The 19,505-nt window shown below is 37.4% G+C and overlaps 1 protein-coding gene and 1 long non-coding RNA gene across 3 annotated transcripts in view; one reads left to right on the top strand and one right to left on the bottom strand.

Annotated features, from left to right (window-relative positions):
- Positions 1-6,637: 6,637 nt before the first annotated feature.
- Positions 6,638-18,324, bottom strand: LOC126811938 (uncharacterized). Its single transcript, XR_007675785.2, has 3 exons — positions 18,109-18,324; positions 14,641-14,793; positions 6,638-7,086 (listed from the first exon to the last, which is right to left on the bottom strand). It is a non-coding gene; the product is annotated as an uncharacterized LOC126811938 (long non-coding RNA).
- Positions 17,108-19,505, top strand: part of LOC126811934 (uncharacterized) — an 18,579-nt gene continuing 16,181 nt past the window's right edge. Inside the window, exons 1-2 of one of the 2 annotated variants that reach the window (XM_056098959.1) lie at positions 17,108-17,334; positions 18,563-19,289. In XM_056098959.1, the coding sequence (XP_055954934.1) occupies positions 18,613-19,289 (677 nt within the window). In that variant the 5' untranslated portion in view covers positions 17,108-17,334; positions 18,563-18,612. Of the gene's footprint in view, positions 17,335-18,240; positions 18,398-18,562; positions 19,290-19,505 lie in introns of those variants that run through there. The other variant, XM_050538000.2, reaches the window with a different exon arrangement.

The raw sequence follows: 19,505 nt of genomic DNA, 5'->3' as shown, positions 1-19,505 counted from the left end.
ATCACGTGACATTCTAAACATCATGTGATCTGACCTGACATACAACGTACACCATCCAATCTTGGATATAACAAAAGAAAGGCCCCATACTACTTTGGCATGCACGTAAAGAACCCTTGACAAAATATTTCCTCATTGTACACTGTATGGCAGGGAATAGAACTCTCACATGAGAACACCCGGAAGGTAACTTGTTGACATTGACTTGATGGATATGGATTGATCATAAAATAAGTATATATCGATCCCGCCAGACTCAAAGTAGCGAAATCTCTTTGAATTATTTCAAAATCTGTGATTTAGAAAGTTGTTCACTGTCAAAATGGCTAAACCCCTTTTAATTTGGTCAAAAGTAAAATTGTCAATATGAAAATTTTACGTCTATAAATAAAGCCAGTCTTGAGATATAATTGATGTCAGGCCAAAATTGAAACTGAAATAATCTGCCGACTTCCGCTCTATCTTTCGTGACCAAAAAAATAAATTTTTGTTCCGTGGGATTAAGGGGGAGCTTACTAATCTTATTTTCATTTTCGGCTTACTGTGTCGACAGTGAACACAGGATAAGTTATATTTCAACGTTGGCTATAGAAGTACAATTTCGCACAACAATATGGAAGACCAAACAGCCCTTTATTTAATGTTCTTGATATTCTTAGTCATAAATTCTTATTTCTTCATTTGTTGTCGTATTTCGACATTTGTCCACTAGAATTAACATTTGTATCTTGAATTCAATATTTGTTTTATAAATCAGACATTTGTAAGTGTATTTTTTGTTTAATTTTAATATAAAGATAACTTTTATTTTGGAATCGGATCGAAGTTACACGGTACTAAACTTTATTAAGCGAGGGAAGAGGGAGGGGTATTTAAAGTCAATATGCGCGATCTTAATAAGAAATTCATGATATCTGGCTCATTCATATTTACATACCTTATATGCAGCATAGATAATTAAAATCTCTATTCAAGTTAAACCAACTGTATCTAATTATATTTAAGTATAACGTCGAGCTGAATAAGTTTTATGATTTATTGTGATTAAAACATCTATTGGTGGATAACAGTGTGTAACTACAAACTAAAATTGGATCTTTATTATTGCCAATGATATAATATACCTTGACTTTTCTACACGAAGTCTATCGCATCCAGATATTTAAAGCGCGTTTACCGAAAACCATATAAAAGACATAGCACAAGTCATATCTTACGGGATGCCCTTGCATTGCCAAATTGATGGGGTTTTTGTTAAATGACATTATATTACCAAATTCGGCAGCCATTTTAAAAAAAAATGCCCGGCACCATATGAAAAATACATTTCTTTAATTGATGTTTGTCAAATTCGTTTTTTCCGCACATTTCGCGTACATAACCACGATATAATGGCCGAAAATTACGTACATCAGACAAACTACTTTAAAAGTCCAAAAATGTCCAACTAGTCTGTTATGGTCAGCACCCTTTTAGTTATCAAGCACCTGTTTTATGGAATAATCTACCATTTAGTTTAAGATGCTGTACATCTCTATATTCTTTTAAAAAACAACTTAAAACACATTTTTTTAATCAGGCTTTTAATTGACTCTGTATACAATCGTTAACATGTCCATAATCGTGTTGTTTATTTATGATTACATTGTCACTTTGTAAAGTGCCCCTGAACATGTTATATGAAAGGGCGCACTATAAATATGCTGTAATAATAATAATAATAATAATACCAAATTTGGCAGCCATTATGAAAGAAACACCTGGCACCATATAATAAATACATTTTTTTTAATTGATCTGATATACAGCAGATTGTATAGATTTATGAAAATTAAATTTGATTTACACAATGAAAGGCAACACATAGACAGTTATAAAAAATAAAAGTTATGAAATTGAAAATATCAGATCAAACCGAGTAGCTTATCCTATACAACAGATTGTATAGATTTATGAAATTTTAAATACACATAATATATTTCATATCTAATAAAATGAATTGAATGCTTGCTATATTAAAATACCGTGTTATTAGAATATTATAGAAGTTATACCAGGGGCTTCATTAGAGCCGTACTGTGTGGGTATACAGGAGGTGGTGTTTGCAAAAACAAAAGACACAGGAAATGGTTGATAACAATCGAATCCGGTGAGATTCCCAGCTAGGGTATAGGGATTGGTGTGGCTATGTCACCTCTGTTCCGAAAAAACGCCCTCTCAATGTACGTACATGCACCATTGATCAATACTCCTTGTTCGTTGGCTTAAGTCCTCAGTTGGACAGGAAACCAGTTAACGACCTATTGTATGGCTGGTATCTAATTTCCTCTGATTTCGATTTTAAAAGGTTTGCAGTTTGCAACCATTTTTTATGATCATAATTCCGAATTTATCCCCAGATTAAAATTGTCAGGGGCGAACTGGGTAGCTCTATGGCCTCAGACCAATTGGTTTCGCCCCCCCCCCCCCATCGCGGCGAAGAATAAGTGACATGACGAGAAAATGAAACTAGTTTGTTTCCTTATTCTTGCACCTCACTCATATAGATCGTTTTTCCCATCAGATTGAGGCGATTATTTTTTGTCAGTTGTAACTGTACTGTATTAAGCGGGGTGCTGACCAAACTGCAACTAAGAGCCCCAATCTCAAAGGCGCCCCCCAAATTAGTTCTAGAAAAATATGCTATGATTTGATTTATTATGTTGTGCCAAATAAATCTATCAACCATACTGACATACAAATTGCATTTGTGTGCGACGGACAATGACCAGAATATTCCTGTTGACATTTTCAGCCAAGGGACTGATGACTTACAGATTAGATTTCACAACCGAAATAATATTTCCATAATATTCAAAATGATGCTTGTTTTTCTTTACTCGTAGGTCGTTTAGTTCTTGATTGTTGCTAACTATGTTCTCATCTTCAGGACTTAATCATAATCCCTTAAACATGCATTATGCAAGACCCAAATCTGCCTATTGCAGGTCTTTCTTTAGGCCTGAAATGTTTTCTAAGGCATTAATTAGACATTAATTAACTGATCCAGGCCTTAATCAACTCTCGATGGTATCAGATTTCTCCGATATTAAATAGATTAGAATGGTTCAGCGATACTTTGATTTAATCAAATGTGGAGGACCGAGACTTAGCTTCGATCAACCAGTACGGTAGTTGAAATTATTGCACACGTCTGTCGGGGGGTTGGATGGCTGAATGGTTAGCACGTGCGCGCTGTACCATAAAGTCTGTCATTGAGTCAACTGGCGTGGTTTCTAATCCCCGGTTGTACGTGACAAGGAGTAGGGTCGCCTGTCCAACTCCGTGGGTTTTCTCCGGGTCCTCCGGTTTCCTCCCACTGCTAAAGACCCCTGCGCGCAAGCGAATTATTGAAATAAAATTAAACCATATGTTAGTCCCGAAATGACCTAGTTTGTGTCGAGTGGACGTTAAACCCCATTTCTCTCTCTCTCTCTGCACAATCTGTCAAACCTTCAAAGGCTAATATCTTCGCTTGCAATAGAGTAATTTGAATGAAATTTTCAAATTATTCATTTTACATGATCTACTTTTGAACTATTATAGCAAGAACGGCTAGTTCTTTATCTAAATCTTACATAATGTATCTTTAACCAAGTGTCAAGGTATGGTATGCCGTAGCTCAGATATACGTCAAATCCATTCTAGCCTGTGACGCCCCCCCCCCCCCCTCGGCCAAAAGTACCGTAAATTTGGTCTGTCTACCCTCGGAGGCCCAAGCACGCCTCTGGGCTTTATTATTTATTAGATATAATGGAGAATTTATATGACTTTTCATCCATTGCAAATTAAAGCTTATTTAAGAAGAATATTAGGCCTACATTAGGCCCTACATTTGTTACGATTAAAAACTTGCTCTACATGAATCCTCTGCAAACTATTATGTGAAAGTTGAATATTTAATACGAATACTAGTCCAAAAATAGTTCAATTCCACCAATTTATGCAGTACTCTATATAACAAGACAGTCGGCGGATATATTGGGGGTGTTAATTCAGTCCGTGAATACAGCAAACTGAAGGTGCTCAAATATAGCCTTAATTATATGTTTTTTTTCGATACGCATCTGAGCTCAATCAGTTGCATTTACAGAAATTTACGTCCCGAAAAACTGATAAATCAAATAAATGAGGCACGAAAAATATGGCGCCCATAGAGTGGCACCAGACAGTGTATATTATACTGATTTTAAATGTTTTATCCATTCGTCAATTTAAAGCCCGAAAACTGTCGCACAATGCAGATTTGGTCAAAAGGTAATAGGATTTCGGGCACTTTTTTTTCGGTGACTAGAAGGCAAAAGGATTTTTTTTTCACAAGAAATATTATATTTCTTATTTTATTTTTCACATTGTCCGTCTACCCGGAACAGCCCGGCATAGCTTTTATGGCGTCATAATTGGGACCCAAAATGGTGCCTGGAAATGAATTGTCGTAACTTTCCCTATATAGGGCTTTGGTTGACACCTGCCGTTTACGTCATCGAAACATTTTCCATTATTATGAATTTTGAGTTATTCCTAAAGATAAATGAATTCACCTTTAGGAATAACTCAAAATTCATAATAATGGAAAATATGTCTTGCGCCTCTAGAAACCTAATATATGTAATAACATGCGCTGGTTGTGGCGAAGAATATATATATTGGTCAAACGGGGAATGTATTGAGAGCAAGAGTCCGAGTACATAAACAACTATTAAAACCCCATATTATAGATGTATACCCCTTAGCTCACAGTCATATAGCGCACAATCTGTCCTATATACAAAATGCGCACAGAGAATGAAGAGCTGAGGATTCTTTATTGAAGGATATACCCCTAAATTAAACTGTAACCCCGCATTTTTATTAGGAATGTCCATAATATTCATATTTAAACGTGAAATTCAAAAGAAAATGATCTAACGTCGGGCACGTCGTGTCACGTCGTGTCCCTTGTTGGGGACGCCATCTTGGAAATCGAATCGTCAATCCGACAGGCGAGCAAGTTGGAAGATTTGCATAATCGATTTGGCAAATCGTCGTGGTAAATACGACAAATATGCGTTTTTACGAGAAAAAAAATCGGTTTCGATTACCTATCTCGTTTTGTACAATAGGCGTTTTTACGAGAAAACAAATCGGTTTCGATTAACTATCTCGTTTTGTACTATAGACATAGGTCTCGAGTTGGTATTCGAATCGGTTCTCGTAAACGCGATGAGTTGCCTCGCAAGATGGCTGAAGACTGGAGAATTGAGGAAAAATGTTTTAAAAATCAATTTTATTAGGAATGTCCATAATATTCATATTTTAACGTGAAATTCAAAAGAAAATGATCTAACGTCGGGCACGTCGTGTCCCTTGTTGGGGACACCATCTTGCAAATATATATATATATATATATAGTAGAATAGTTAATTAAAGCTGCTCTTTGGTAATATATAATTGAAATTAAAGATGGCAAAATAAAACTATATTTTTATGCTAACGTTTTCACCGCGATAGCGGCTCTTCAGGCATTTATTAAACAATAATTCAATTAACATTGTTAATTGAATTATTGTTTAATAAATGTTAATTGAATTATTGTTTAATAAATGCCTGAAGAGCCGCTATCGCGGTGAAAACGTGAGAGAGAGAGAGAGAGAGAGAGAGAGAGATAACTCAGTGGTTTAGCCATATACTACGCACGTGATTTCACTATAGTCATCGAACGATTTTTCTTATTGTTTGCTTGCTCGATTCCCAATTATTGTATGGTGACTTATTGTATGCCAGGTTCATTTCGGCTCACCACTAGCGTCCCGGTTCCATGATTTAGGAGAAATGTTTTTTGACAAATGTTTGGCAAAATGTGTATTTGGAGATTTGTATTTGGAAATTTCTTGTTCGAGATCTGTTTTTCGTTGCATATTAAAAATAAATTAAACAAAAATACAATTTACAAATCTGATTTGTAAAACAAATATTGATTTTAAGATAAAAATGTTTATTTTAGTGTACAAATATTGAAATACGACAAAAAATGAAGAATTAAGAATTAATGACTATAAATTAAGAACATTGAATAAAAAACTGTTTGGTCTTCCATACAACAAATCAAAATACAAAATCAAATCAACAATTTTATATTTCCACAAATCAACAATTTTATTTTTCCACAAATCAACAATTTTATTTTTCCACAAATCAACAATTTTATTTTTCCACAGATCAACAATCTTATTTTTACCAAATGAAGGTGAAATTGTTATGACAGCAATGCCACAAAATTAAGAAAGAGCTAAGTTAGAAAACTTCATATTTTTTAACTCTAAACAGTAACACTTACAACATAATATAATGTACAGGGCCCTTATTCATGAAAACTTAAACTAAGATACAATCGAAATTTTAAGAAATACTGCAATTCGATTGGCTGACCAGTAAAATCAATTTGCATATATCCAATGAAGTTGCAGTATTTCTTAAAATTTCGGTTGTAACTTAGTTTAAGTTTTCGTGAATAAGGGCCCAAGTTTTAGTATTTATACTATAAAACCGATTTCATAAAAACGAATTATGTTTGTGAATTCGACTGCATGTAAATGTTAAGGTCGTTTTTATTGCAACTAAAAATAGTAAAAAATAAAAGATGATTATGAAAATATTTAGTCTATATAGAGAACTGTGGCAATTGAATCCATACTGCCCTCGATCTCCGTCGATAAAACGTCAATATCTGATGTATTTCAAGCAAACCCCATGGAGTAGCAAAGATAATAACGAACTTTTTATGGAAATATTCCATGCGTATAAATTATTTACAGATTTACCGATAAGTGGGACTCAACTGGAGAACTTCGTGCACGTACTATTTTTAAACTGCTGTAAAATTTTGTTTTTATTTTTGAATTTGATTACCTCTAGGGATCTATGTATAATATTTTGGGGTTTCTTTCTATCCATTCACGGAATACCGGCGCGTCTTCTGTAGTAAAAATAATAATTCGACTCTGGTAACATGGAAATTCTAAATTGAGGAAATGAAATGGGGTTTACGTCCTGCTGTTCTGAACCAACCTGGAATGAAATAAAATGAAATGAAATGGGGTTTAACGTCCTACCCCGACTTGGCTAATGAAGACGGGCATACGCTGAGCTGTGAGGGAACTTTTGCCCGGAGAACGGCGCTACGGCCAGATATTATTTTACGTGCACGCCAGTGTGAACATGAGACCTCGGTGTTTTGTACCACCCGAACGACTATACACTGTCCCTTGCCAGACCCCCTATCCTGCATAACTGACAAGGGGACACCACAACAGAAAATCCCGATGAACTTTCTATCTCGGGAACGTTTTGCTCACTGAGCCACCGTGACTCCTGACCAACCGGAATATTGAAGATGGGAATACACCATACGACTTGCTATGAGCGAAATTTTGACTGGACAGCTATGGCGGGGTATCGGGTTAAAATGCGATCTTGAGTAAAGAGTCGAAAGTAGAAAATCAAAAGTAAAAGGGGGCACTCTTATCTAAAAGAGTATTTTAATGGTGGAAACCTATAACAAAATTATCCAGCTTTTAAACCGTCAGAATTCTACTTTCAATGACAGAATTTCTATTTTCTACTATCAACTTTTGACTTTCGAATTCCTACTTTTAACTTTTGACTTTCGACTTTCCACTTCAGATTTTCTACTAATGATTTCCTAGGGCAGATTTTCTCAAATTCTATATGGCAGCTGATGGTCAGGGGCGGATCTAGGAATTTTGAAAAGGGGGGGGCGCCGCAAAATGAGGGCACTGACCGCGGAGACGGGGCACGCCGCTGAGAGGGGATTTTTTTTTTTTTTTTTTTTTGGGGGGGGGGGTCCCCCAAGAAAATTATCCTTGCGTCTGTAGCCATTCCAAGAGCTATTTGGCTGATATTTTCGTCTAAGTAAACGTTCGGATATCGTTGAAAAAGAGCCTTAAAATCGAGCAAAAAAGCCAGTTGAACATGCGACTCGAAAATTGTCAAGGCGAGCGAGGCATTATGATGGGAAAAAAGACGAAACTATTCCCTAGCCTCTTCACTATTTAAGCCTTGTAACTTGTACTTTGTACTGTCCACACATGAAACAATGCTACATCAAGTTGCACTCATGCGCGTCGGTGATGGACATGAGTGTATACGCCGCCGATTCCACAAGATGTCTGTCTATAGTCACTCTATAGGATTAGGGCACCGTCAGCTAAACAACAAGAATTCGTTTGAAAGTGGAAGCATTAATTTGACCAGACTGGTGTGTTTGAATCGATGGTTTGAGTCATTTGGGATCCCTGCAACGGGTTGGGAACGGACATATTTGGGTCTGAGAATGGGCACTTTCAGCAGTATAAAAGGGCACTGTCGAAAATTAGGGGGGGGGGCCCCTCGCGCCCCTCGCGCCCCCTTAAATCCGCCTCTGATGGTGGCCATACAATTTTCATAACACATCACGACAGTATTAGTGAGAGCATACGGCAAAATAGATTTGGGTATTAGAGACTTTCAGCAAGTGGAATTTTTCCCATCCCCATCCATATATCGCATATCCGTATCGTCACCTGAAACGTTGCGCCAATAGAGACTTTTGGCAAGCGGAATTTTCCCCACCCGTATCACGTATCCGTATCGTATACGTGATACGTTGCGTCAATGTAATTTTAGAGTTTTGGCAGATTTTCGCGTCGCGTACGTATGCATAACTTAGTTGAACTTAGTTCCATACTAGTCCGGTCGCCAAACTCACTATTTCAAGTGAACCCGGAAATTGTATACAAAGTTTTTTTTATGATTGATTTTAGTAGCCCGTGGTGTCCTCTTTCGGAATAAGATTGGATAACCTGCTCTAATAAGTAAGACGTCACTCCTTTTCTCGCTTGTGATGTCACAGGTTACAGCCAGAAACACGACTAAAGGATTAAATTGGATATTACCTAGATTTGTGGATGTTATGTTCCGGTTTTGCGGGTAGAATTTGTTTTTTTAAATGTTCAACAAACAACTTGTGCTTCCCTTTTCAGGACCTACCCATGTAGGTGTAATCCTATCACTACTATGTTCCTATGTCCAAAAATATATAGTTTGTTTTAGATATAGTGTGGTTCGGTGAAATAATCGCCCCCAAACACGGCTAACGAGTTAAAGGGCCATATTGTCCGGCATGTTTGATTTTACTATCATCTAATCAATGTATTCCTTGGCCCCCAAAACATACGGTTAGACACCAAAATCAATCATAAAAAAAGTTTGTATACAATTTCCAGGTTCAGCCATAGTCCTGCTGGGCTATACAAGATCACCATCGGTACTGGCCAAGTGCCTAGCCTACAATTTCCCGGAGGCAGTGAAGTCGCTTGACAATTGCTGAGCTATTAAAAAAGAATTAATGTCGAATCTTATTAAAAATCTTCGACTTCGACTCGACAGCAACTTTTAGTTTCACTAATGTATCATTTCAGAAAGTTTATACCCCTTTACCATAGAATCCCATCATTTACTGATTTGAAAGTCCCAACCAACTCCAGACAGACAGACAGAAAAAAATATGAGAATTCCGAGAAAAACTCATAAAAAATAATGATTAAATTCCAGTCTGTATCATGGTTAAAATCACACAAAATATACACCTTCGTGTTCTAGGATACATATAGATTCATAAAATTAATAATGAATAACTTCAAGTCTTTATAATGGTCAATATCACATAATATATACACCTTCGTGTTCAAGGATACACATAGATTCATAAAAACGCTATGATACAACATTTCAGCGTCAAAAAGTAGGGAAAAAAAACGTAAAAAGACGACAATGTTATACGAACCTTTTCCGTATGAAAGCTGTTCGATACTTGCTGCCGTATTGGTGACGTCACTAGCAAAAACCATACGGATACGCGATACTGACCAGGGATTTAAGCTTGCCAAAAGCCTCTAATATAGTTTTAGATTTTCGCGCATGCAGACAGACAGACAGGAACAAAAGCATCGCTACCACTGCAATATACGTCCACATTCCTGCTTTGATTGATATGGTACTTTTTAAAATAAAGAGCATGAAATATGACTATAATGTGACAAGAGGCAAAGAAAGCTAGACGTTTGGGTTTGTTTTGAAAGATTTACAGACTAAATATTAACAAAAAGTGGGTGTGACAACGCTCCTGGTAAGGAATAAATATACCAAGTTCCAAGATGATCCATTCAGAACTCCAGCCTGGAGGTTGGACATGGACCTATATAAATAGGTACAGCCCTATGATGGATCATACTGATTTGACGACACAAAGACACACACAAAAAATTGGCGTGGCTCTGTCCCAGGGGGTCGGGCATGCACCAAAAATGTAGATTAATACCCTTTTAGATACAAATCTTCCCGTTTACTTCAGATTTTCTACTTTATACTTTTAACGTTTTGGTTTTTACTCTAGACTGCATTTTGAACCCCATACCCCGCCATAGACAGCGACATATCCGCTTACTCTGACAATTCCAACTGCCAGCTTGTACACGGAACTCCGGTTTTCGTTCCATCCGAACGACTAGATGCTGGTCCTTGCCAGGCCGTAAACCTTTGACAAAACCTTTGCTGGAAAATCCCAAAGAAATTTCTCTGACAACACCGGAAGCCAGACTTTTTCTCATTTAAGCAGTTCAAATTTTGCGAACTGTATGCCATGAAAAAAGCGAAAGCTAGTCAAGGCCACCAACACGCAGATTGCTAAGATAATTGATTTCCGATTAGTTAACAGGAAACACGGTTGTAATTAGAGAGCATGCTGGTGTACGACAATAAGTGTCATTCGTGTCAGCTGAGATTTATCACAGATTAAATCTACATCATTAATGAATTACTCAACCGATCAATATTTTCCATATTTCCATTCACTGAAATTATAATTTATATAGATCTGTAATCATCGTAATTACTAAGGATAATGCCCGCACGATCGTTTGCCACGAATCAAACAATTTGTACGAAATATCGACAACATAATCCAAACAATTAATTGTGGTCGTGGACAAAACGTAAAGTGATACGTGAATGTGAGACTATCCCATCATTCCCATGGGCGTGATTTTCTTCTTGGCACCTTGCTTATCACTTAGATTTCATAAAATGTTGATAAGATATTTTCAGGAAAATGTTGATTTATTTTCAGGATTTTTTTTTATTCTGTGCTGTTAGATATTTCTACAGCCGTGTAGAAAACCATGGGACGAACTGGGGTCGAAGGCAGGGCCAGATTAATTAAGCTTAAGGGGGTAATAATAACGAAATAAATCGGCCAATATGAACTTAGGGCTAAATGACAACCCGTTTTTACCGTTTGGTAAATTTATGACCTCTATCATGGGGACATAGAGGCCAACACAGGGCTTTTGCTATAGAGTCCGTTTACAAGACGATAAATCCAGAGACACTCGAGATATAGACAAGGAGCCCAGTACAGGGGTTCAACCTAGCTGAAAAGTGTACCAATTTTTTCCTATCAATGTATGTATATCTGGTATCATCAGAATGTAAGTCTGCCGGGTTTCTGGTGGTGGGTGTGGTATTCCACGCCCTAAATGCCATGACCCCCAACTAGGCTAGATTAGCTCAAAAGTGTACCAAATGAAAATCGTACAGCAGTGTACCGTACATCTTCAGGTATTACAAAAACACTCTGAAAAACATGTCTAGTGGTGTGGTACCCCTGACAGAGCTATGTAATTGCCAGACATTTGTAGTGGTGGAGTATCCCTGACAAGAGTTATCTAATATTTAGACCAAAGCTAGGCTAGATTAGCTGAAATCTGTACCACCAAAAACAGCTTTGGGGTTGTTCAGTACCACAGCAGGAGTCATCAATGGCCACTGTCAGAGAGTTTGTGCGGTGGGTTACTTCTAACAGACACGCCCCAAAATGCCACCTTTGATAACTTCGCTCAGAATGAAGTAATTTGAATGAAATTTTCAATGTTTCCATTTTACCTGATCTATTTTTGAGCCATTATAGCAAGTATGGTTAGCTCTTTATCTAAATCTTACATATCGTATCTTTAAATATAATAGATATAAAGACAACGGAGCAAACTAAAAAGCTATTAAATTAAAACCCAACGAAGCTTAATTCAACTTGACAAAATAGTTATTAGAGTTGTCATTCATTGAACAAAAGCCAATAAATAGAACACGATACACTGGAGGGATTTGTCATGAATTACAATGAATGACGTTTTGATTTCCGTAGAGTATTTGGAAAAGTGCGCACTGGGTTGGAAACGGAATAAGATATTTATAAAAAGATATAGAAAAATTGATTGGACGTTCAAACTCTGAGTTACACGACTCATGCGTATCGTTTACAGACTATATCTAAACAAGAAATAAAAAAAAAACATTTTCGGAATCTGAATAGAGCCAAGATGGCAAAGTGGGTAAGACGCTGGCTCTCTATCCTGGAGGTCGCGGGTTCGGTCCCAGTGTTGGCCGCGATTGTTCATCGGGGTTTTTCTGCCGTGGTTTCCCCTTGTCAATGATGCAGTACGGATGGCCTGACAAGGACAGCTGTCTAGTCGTTCGGACGGAACGAAAAAACCGAGGTCCCGTGTACACATTGACGTGCACGTAAAAGATCCCTTGGCAGTTGGAATTCTTTAGAAGAGTAGGCCTCATAGCACAATGTATGGCGTATACCCGTCTTCATTAGCCTAGTGGGAGCAGAACAGTAGGACGTTACACCCCATTTTATTTCATTTCATTTCTGAATCTGAATGCACCGAATGCGTATACAACTACCATTCTGCACACAGCGAACCATATACATCATTCTTCGAGAATAGATCTCTGCCCTAAATGGGCGCCATATCCAAATATTAGTATACTGTTTTGTAATGCGTTTCTACTCCGGTTCCCATACTCACAAAGAATAAACAAACCTTTTTAATTTTATTACATAGAATAGAAACAGATTTAGGACTTAAAATGTCGGTGTAGCTTAGTTTTTGTTCTCAAGCTGAACTAGCCTAAGTTTAGTATGGCTATACTACCTCATCACGTTGTTGTTGTTCGTATGTTTATAACCGAGAGATTTGGGTTTCTTTCGATATTGGCGCATATAGAATCGTCACTTCCATACATGTTAGCTTGTGGACCCTCTAGAGCCCACAGTTTTTATTTGATTGTAAAAACCGTTCAAATATATCCCCGTTCCTTTCGATATTGGCGCGTATTGGACCGTAACTTTTTGTTTTTGGATTATTACCTTTGATTGTACGAAATATCATCAGTTTTATCTTATTTACAAAATCGTTGATATAATATATCACCGTTACATAATAATTATGGTTGAGTCCGAATTTCGTGAAAATCCGACCGAAGTTTTCAGTCAAATGGCCGCGCCCCTTTACGCAAATAGCATAAAAGCAAGTAATGCTCAGGTTGTGGGCCATCTAGATGTCACAATTTTTATTCGATTTAGAGGAAACTCAAAACGAGTATCACTATTTCTTAGTTGAGTTCAATTTTGTCCGACACACGAGATGAAACTTAAACTATGTGGTAAGGATCAAACGTTCTTGGATGAATTTGACTTTGGTACTCATCAGACCTTACATTCTAGAGCTATAGCCCCTGCTTTTTACGAAAAATGTGAAATATGTATGGATTTTGTAAACCCTCCAGGGGAGCTACAATCGTTGTCCCATTCTGAAGAAACTTAACAAATATGTTAAGGATCAAAAGATCTTGAATGAGAGGGTGAGCCCTATTGATTTGACCTCTTCCCCATACATTTCTTGCAAAATGTGGGAGTATCTTGCATGGCAACCGCTTGTTTCAATTGGTCAGAACTGATAGCAGTGAATTTTTTGATTGATAAGGGACACAAGGGATGAGTGTGAGAAAAACTCTATCCCGTCGTTAAGTCGTTTTTTTTATATTACCTAATCTGCCACAGATACAACGAAAGTGTGATCCGGTAGAAATAAAGATCGACTGTTCATTTAACTAATCGTGACCCACGCAACTGGGGGTCTCTCAACCCAAGGATCAGTATAGAGCATAGCAGGGTTTTCTTCTGGAAGTCTCACTTCTATGTTAAAATTAGACGTCGTTGTATCTAACTGCATAATTACTTGCGTGCAATAACCTGCGGCCAAATTATTGGGGTGGGGGGCTGTTATTACGTTCATGTCTGTGGCCGAGATTATCAAATTGCGGGGGGGGGGGGGGCAAATAACTCGACTGAAACCGATTCCCTATTACCAGATATGCGCAGTGAATATTCTGCCGTTTGAAATAATATATCATGTGATCGATTTGGGTTACAATAAAAATATTTAATAAATAAATAGACTACCAAACAATCCGATAGGTATTGATTTTACATTATAATCCGACTACAAACAGCCGATCATAAACAATAACTAAAAAAATGCTTTCTATTCAAAAATCAATAGTTCAAAAACTAGGTGACAAATTCCAGAGGTGGGAACTCAAGTCCTGATTGTCATGCGAAACAGGCTCGAGTCCGACTTAAGTCACATCAATGACAGACTTGCGACTCGACTTGAAATATTCAGTCGCGGAGAGGGGGTCATAACTCTAACTTACCTTATTCGCTATGAACTGCTGACACTTGATGACCTGGCGACTTGAACGGGACTCGGACTTTGTGAAGACTTGGGACTCGACTCGGTACTAAACTCGAGGTGGAGCAAATTGGGACTCAACTCGGACTCGAGGTCCCGCGACTTTTTCCCACCTCTGTCAATAAAATTGTATAAATCAGTTTTCTTTCCCCAAAAATGTATGATACTTGGCAGAGAGAGGGAGAAAGAGATTTGTTAAGTCAATCTCCGCTAATATATTATACGACCACATTAAATCTGGGCATGTAAAATCGTTTATATTCTTAGCGAAGCTAAAAACGCGATTTTTTGTATAACCAAATAAAGACCACAATCAACAGATCAATCACGATTGGCCAACTTCGAATTAAAGTACAAATGTTCTAATATGCTAAGTTCTATTATGCATCTGTCTATTATGCAAAATGCAGAATGGAGAAGTGTAATGTGCAAAATAACTATTATATAGAGCAGGAGCCCAGGGGGTTAACCTAGCTGAAAAGTGTACCAATTTTCTCCTATATGGTATCAATGTATGTATATCTGGTATCATCAGAATGTAAGTCTGCCGGGTTTCTGGTGGTGGGTGTGGTATTCCACGCCCAAAATACCATGCCCCCAACTATTCTAGATTAGCTCAAAAGTGTACCACATGAAAATCGCACAGCAATGTACCGTACATCTTCAGGTATTACAAAAACACTCTGACAGACATTTCTAGTGGTGGGGTACCCCTGACAGAGCTATGTAATTGCCAGACATTTGTAGTGATTGAGTATCCCTGACAAGAGTTATCTAATTTCCAAACCAAAGCTAGGTTAGATTAGCTCAAATCTGTACCACCAAAAACAGCTTTGGAGTTGTTCAGTACCACCACAGAAATCATGAGTGACCACTGCCAGACAGTTTGTGCGGTGGGTTGCCCCTAACAGACACGCCCAAAATAACACGACCCCCAACTAGGATAGATTAGTCGGCACTGTTCCTGTGGTCCAAAAAATTAAAAATTATGCCAGGATGCGTAGAATACTAATACCTAGCACATATGGAAGAGGCGATAAACTGCGGTTGTATAGGAACAATTTTATTTTTCAAAAACGCATTTTTAGCCCCATAAAATGTTTTTTGCCCAAAAATCAATTTCTTGCAATCGCAGTTCATCGCCTCTTCCATACGTGCTAGGTATTAGTATCCTACGCATCCTGGCTAAAAATCTAATTTTTTAGAACACGGGAACAGTGCCTGCGAAGCTAGCCTAGTTGGAGGCGTGGCATTTTGGGGCGTGTCTGTTAGGGGTAACCCACAGCACAAACTGTCTGGCAGTGACCATTCATGACTCCTGTGGTGGTACTGAACAACTCCAAAGCTGTTTTAGGGGGTACAGATTTCAACTAATCTAGCCTAGCTTTAGTCTAAATATTAGATAACTCTTGTCAGGGATACTCCACCACTACAAATGTCTGGCAATTACATAGCTCTGTCAGGGGTACCCCACCATTAGAAATGTCTGTCAGAGTGTTTTTGTAATACCTGAAGATGTACTGTACACTGCAGTAAGATTTTCGTGTGGTACACTTTTGAGCTAATCTAGCCTAGTTGGGGATCATGGCATTTAGGGCGTGGAATACCATACCCACCACCAGAAACCCGGCAGACTTACATTCTGATGATACCAGATATACATACATTGATACCATATAGGAGAAAATTGGTACACTTTTCAGCTAGGTAGAGCCTGGGCTCCCGGTCTAACACTGTATTTTGTATTATTGAAAAGTGTATTCTGAATTTTAACACTGTGACATTGGTACTGTGGAGCAATGGAAATTGCAAAACTAACATACGTATTTTGAATTGCTGACATATGTATTTTGCACCGTGAACATTGAAATAATAGTGGCAACGTTATCCTTCCATATTTATATAGATAGGAATTGAGATGTAATGGAATGTTGTTTCGTGCTCCAACTGAGATAATGAAGATAAGAATAAATGGGGAGATGATTTATCGAATGATTTTGTATACATGTACTTCAAGGTGGGGCGAGATAATTTTAATTTAGTTTCATAAGAATAAATGGGGAGATGATCTTTCGAATGTACTTCAAGGTGGGGAGAGAAAATTATAATTTAGTTTCAACTTTGACAATTATATTCCCCGTAGACTTGTCTCTTTAATGGATTACATTTTCAATGCGTCGTCCACGTGATATAGAGTCAACATACGTGTGTTAATAGAAAATGGTATTCTTTATTGAATAGGCCAAATCGATCTATTATTGTTAATAAAATTTCTCTTGTTTCCTGCTAACCAGAAAACATGCAAGAACCAGTTGAATAAAACCACGGGAATAAAAACAAACACGATAATCGATACGTTGGCGCTAAAAATAATATCCTTTAATTGGACTTATATTAATCTACACGATTCGTCTGATATACTGTTCTTGTCGCACGTTGGATCTATTGTCGAGGTGCGGAAAAGTATAATTTAGAAATTGTTAGTTATTAGAAAAATCAGGAACACAGCCTAGATACACAGCGCTCATCAAGCAGCTTACAGCGGTATTTGTGCACACATGAGTTTATCACCAATGGAAAAGGTGCTGGATTTACGTACCCGATTAAATTGCCTATTTCTGATTTCATTACCTTTCGTGTGAATAAAAATGACGTGGTAAGAGAAGCTATACCTATATCCGTTCGTCACCTACACAATAATTTAGCCGGGTGATAAATACGGCGGTAGGCTATACAACAGCCTGTTTTGTAAATATTTTCAATTTACCTTAAATGTTATAAACACGTATATGACGTTAAACCTCATATTATTATAACCGCTTCATGACTGTTTTATACAGTTGGAGTTCTGTATTTATCAATATTGTATACATGTACCTTTTCAATTATCTGCTTCTAATCCCATGCTATAATTTGGTGAGCCACGATGGCTCAGTGAGTAAGATCTCTACTACCTGTAGGATGTCTGGAGTTCGATACCGGTGCTGGAAGGGGTCTAGGGGTTAACGTCAAGTTCATTTCGTGACTAACATATAGTTCAATTTAATTTCTAAATTCGCTTTAGCAGTGGGAGGAAACGAGGGAACACGGAGAAAACCTACGAGGTTGGACATCATGTCATGCCCAAAGGGGAAATCGAAACCACGCCACTTGACTTAATGTCAGACCTTATAATCTAACGCCCACGCTTTAAACCACTAGACGTCTCCCCCCCCCCCTCTCCCTCCCCGTAATACTTGCCACGAACATACATGGGATCAAAACCACAAACTCTGACTCAATGATTAACCTTGCAATCTAAATCGCAGGCGTTAGATTAAGATAAGATAAGATAAGATTTTATTGCATCGAAACATCCATTTAGGACAGCATACAATATAAACATGTACATAAAATTATAACAATATGACAATTATAACACAAGACTCACAGTATTAATGTGACTACGAACTCCTCCAAAGGTCGCGCAGGATAGACACTCTTGATTGGTCAATAGTACGTACATTTTGACAGGTATGATATTTGTGGGAAGTATTAACTTACAAAGCAATAATGAAAGCTATGATTGGACAATGACAATATGTTAACAATCGTGCAGATTTTAAATATACGTTAACTTCAATATTGACGAGGACTAGACAGACCGTAAACACGGAAAGAGGGGGCAATATTTGCGTTCCAGAAAAAAACCAAAATTATATTTGGGTATAGCGGTAAAGGTAAGCATACGGATAACAAACTCAATGGGTGCTTAATATACAATGTCAACACACAATTTGAATAGAGCTATAAATATACAAAGTTGACATTTGATTAACTGCGGGGAATATCATCCGGGTAATACTTGTAATCATGTCTATCGTATCCTGTTTCTTTATTTACAGTGGTATTTCACAATACAGAAAGTATCCAAAGTGGTGACTAGATCGTAAAAATGGCTAAAGCTATCAAAGAAAAAAGCCGAATCGATGAACTTACGCAAAAGTTCCTAAAGATACGCGAAAATGCGCTCAAGAAAGGTCTTGACGACCAGGAGATTAAAGAAACATTTCTATCGACTGACCCAACGGTGGAAAATGGTTCTGACAAATCAGTTCAAAAGAAAGGACTTAAATCTCAATACAAAATACTAAACAGACCGTTATTTCAGATACAGTTAATAGTAATAGTTGCCTTCACCGCGATAGGGTTTCAGTTGGGCGCGAAAGAAGCAGTGTATGATATGGTTTATGGCTCCCGTTGTGTAATTGATATAAACCCAGTAATATCAGAAATGGTACGACCACTTGCAAATTGCAAAGTATGCCGAGATTTGAGAGCAGTGCCAATAGAAAGAAATCTTTCTGTGGAAACTTTTATGGCAAAATATGCCTTTACTGGAGTGCCAGTTTTAATTAAAGATGCAACAAGCAATTGGACAGCCATGCAAACTTTTAGTTACAATTTTTTTAAAGATTTATATACAAACACTGAGGGTGCATTTGACATTACTGAGGAAGAATGTCAATTTTTTCCTTATAAAACCGAGTTTCAAAGTCTAGAAGAGGCACTTAATATGACAGATGCAAGAGTTGCTTTCGAAGAGGGAGAAAGGCCATGGTATTTTGGATGGTATGTATTTAAAAAATTTTACCTTTTTTATGTTTACATTAATGTGGTGACTACTCTGTCCGTCTGTCTGTCTTTTGTTCAAATTTCTGTTTAGCCCAATAAAGGCGACAAGAATTAATAAATCCTATGATATCGATATTGTGAATGCATAAAAATTAGTGTCTTGAATGCTCATAATTAACTGTCAATAATTAAAATATATGAGGGAATATTTGC

This window comes from Patella vulgata, chromosome 2 (genome assembly GCF_932274485.2).
Source record: "Patella vulgata chromosome 2, xgPatVulg1.2, whole genome shotgun sequence".
NCBI classification, from domain to species: Eukaryota; Metazoa; Mollusca; class Gastropoda; family Patellidae; genus Patella; species Patella vulgata.
This window is presented reverse-complemented; position numbering and strand designations above follow the sequence as displayed.